The 3,218-nt window shown below is 46.6% G+C and overlaps 1 protein-coding gene across 2 annotated transcripts in view; it reads right to left on the minus strand.

Annotated features, from left to right (window-relative positions):
- Positions 1 to 3,200, minus strand: part of st8sia3 (ST8 alpha-N-acetyl-neuraminide alpha-2,8-sialyltransferase 3) — a 20,249-nt gene extending 17,049 nt beyond the window's left edge. For both annotated transcript variants that reach the window (XM_034895869.1, XM_034895868.1), the window contains exon 1: positions 2,730 to 3,200. In XM_034895869.1, the coding sequence (XP_034751760.1) occupies positions 2,730 to 2,893 (164 nt within the window). In that variant the 5' untranslated portion in view covers positions 2,894 to 3,200. The remainder of the gene's footprint in view (positions 1 to 2,729) is intronic.
- Positions 3,201 to 3,218: the final 18 nt, after the last annotated feature.

Consider the following 3,218-nt stretch of genomic DNA (forward strand, 5'->3'; position numbering starts at 1 on the left):
TGGGGTCCCCTGCTGGAGCTGCTGCCCCCGCGACCCGATACCGGATAAGCGGTCGAAGATGGATGGATGGATATTATTATTATGGCACAATCATAGGGCTGAGACAAGGCCAGACTAGGACTGAGTGCCGCCACGCTCTCCAAGGTGCTGATCCTGCTGCTGGGAGCAGCTTCAGCTAAGGAGCTGTCCAGAGTGCTCCTTTCCTCCCCAGATCACAGTACTAAGGGGATCTAGGCTGAATCCGTCCTGTGGTGAGTCCACACAACACTCTTAAGAGAAAAACTCGTAGGTGAAGCCTCAACACTCTAATGATGATAAAGCTGCGTGTATGCGTGAGGGTGAGAGCGAGCTAAGGAGCGAGTGACATAGAGAGGGGAGGAAAAGGAATAGGTTGCATGCCATGTTTCTGTAAATTACTGTTATTTTGGCTTTTTGGGCCTTTATTTCATAGGACAGATGAAGACAGGAAAGGGTGAAGAGAGGAGGGACACGATATGCAGCAAAGGGCCTTGGGTTGGACTCAAACCCGTGCCACTGAGGGTGAAGACTGAGCATTGGTACAGGGGGCGCACCCTCAACCAGTTGTGCTACCAGGGCGCTTTCTGTTATTTTATGATAACATATTTGGAGTGCTGCTTTGCGGAGTGCTTACACAAACCTGGATTCAACATGTTCAGTAAATTTCATGGAAATCCGACCATTAGACAGTATAAATTTGGGTCTGATGGTGGTGATAGAGGACAAGTTGAGAAACACCAAGGTAATTTGAAATATACTGTTTTTCATTGGCCAATTGTTTCTCCTAGGAAAGACAGACCATCAGATGGACTAACATCCGGTCTATCAACTGGCTGCAAGGCATGCAGAGCAAAAACAAAAATGTCCCCATGTTCCTCATGATCTCTTATTCTACAACAACACAGCAGGAAACTCATATAGATTTGTCCCCTACAGTGTTTTGTCTTGGAGAAGCCTCCATCCTTTACATGTAACTCACTCTGAGTTTAACCTTGGCCCATGGTGACGGTGACCCAGGAGGAAAATGATTACAGCCAGGTGTAAAATGAATGTGGCTCTCATGCTGTAAATCAGATCCAAGGATGGCTTGCTGGCCTCCGGAACCTTCATCAGAACAAGGCCATTTATGCATCACGCCCCGAACTGACCGAACATGTTGCACAACGAAGATTTACAGAATGATTTCCCACCCAAAGAAGGTGGAGCTCTTTAGGTGTCAACAGAAATCCTGTTTGAACAGGAATCAGAAGCAGGAAACCCAGATGTACACCCACACACACATACACACACACACCTCCACACAAACACAGAATCTGACCATCTACATGCCATGAAGTTCCACATTTTTTTCTTTAAATGTATCCAATTTGTATTCCTTTGAAATTTTCATCACTTCATAATGTGCTTAAAAGTATTGCAAACATGTCAGAAAATGGACTTAAGGGGGACATAACAGAGAGAGAGAGAGAGAGAGAGACATAAGAGCTGAAAGGGGACGAGGTGATCTAGTTTCCAGCTGTGGGATTAAGTGACAGACGCCCTTTTTTCCTTCAGGCTGATACACTCTTACACCGACTGAGAAAACACACTGACATGTACAACAGTCAGACCAGTTTATTAGAGCAAAGCTGTCTCCTCATTTAAAAACAAATCAGCCAATCAGTGTCACCATCCTGTTAGATTCCAACCTACTTTCCCCTTATCTGTATGTACTTTTTATCATAAAGAAGTAAGTGGCTCTGAATCCGGGAAGTTACTAAATACATTCAGCCTACATGTAAATATACATAGCCTATAGGTGCTAGTAGTAGAACTGATACCAACATGTATAGCAGTTACCATAGCAATAGTTGCACTGTAGTAGTAGGAGTAGGAATTCTAGGAGTAATAGTGGAAAAAAAACAGTAGTATCAGAAGTAGCCGTAGTGGGAAAATAGCAGTAGCAATGATAGCAGTGGATTGATTGTAGTTCAGTTAAGCCTACATGTAGTAGCACCAGTAGTCCGGATCAAGGGGAGCCCCTTACCTCCATCTCTGTGTGTTGCTGTCTCAAGCTCTGTTCTCTTTGGGAACAACAACAAACTTCGAGCTAGCAAACAACTGGCTGAATATGGCGACTTTTGAAGAAAATTTGCATTGTTCAAAGCCTGCTTGGTTCTTTCACTTTATTTCCTTAACTGGATCTGTGGGGCCAAGTTTAAACCATAAACCAGCCCCCGATTAAAAGTACGCTAAATGATGTGTTTACAGATGTTTGGCCCGATAGTGACAAAATGACAACAATGCACATTTTAATACATTGTAGTCTAGGAAATTAACAACCTATTCTCACAGTGATTACCCAAAAGATAGAGAATGACAAATGCTGCATGGAAGCACAGCAGAGCAGTGTGTGAGCTGTCAGGCCTCAGACCGCCCAGAGGCCTTCAGTAGACAGTGTTTGTGTATTTTCTGATTAGATTGCCCACCCTACCTGCACAAACGGAGAGGTGTTCAACTGGGAAACTATTAAAAAAGCCGCAATAAATCATTTACAGTATGAGGATCTAAGACAACCCAAAGAAAATCAACTGTAGGTCACATTCAGCTGTGTTTCTACCTTGTCAGCATGTATACACCTGAAATGACTAAAAATAAAATCCATCTGATGCAAACCAACAGTCAGCAAATATAGCCTACGTCTACAGCTGTGCATCCAGGCCTGGACTCACCGAAACCCAGCGTGGAACATGGACATCCTGGGTCCTCCATTAGGTACGTATCTGGGGGTGCTGAGCAGAAAATCCTTCTTGATGGACACGTAGCTGATGAGCGACAGGATGAGCAGCGCCACGCTGAACATGACAAGCCCCAGCGCGCTGGCGATCCGTACCATCCTGCCTCTCTGCGGACGCAAGCCCCCCACCACCCCCCGGACCAGAGGATCACTGACCGGCCAGGACTAAGAGACAGCCGGCACCCGGGCGCAGCGCAAAAGCGAGGGCGTAGACGCGAAGACGACGCGCGCTTCACGTAGATTTCATAGTCCATGTGGGGCGGAAGGGCAGATGCGGTGGCGCGGCAGCGGCGACGCATGGGCGGCAGAGAGGACCGCAGATATGCAGAAGGCCGGACAGGCGATCAATAAACCTCGGATATATTGACGCTTGAAACAGAAGACATGAAGGCAGAGTGGAGAGTTCGGGGGGGGGGGGGGGGGG

The sequence above is a fragment of the Etheostoma cragini genome, chromosome 16, assembly GCF_013103735.1.
Source record: "Etheostoma cragini isolate CJK2018 chromosome 16, CSU_Ecrag_1.0, whole genome shotgun sequence".
Taxonomy (NCBI): Eukaryota; Metazoa; Chordata; class Actinopteri; order Perciformes; family Percidae; genus Etheostoma; species Etheostoma cragini.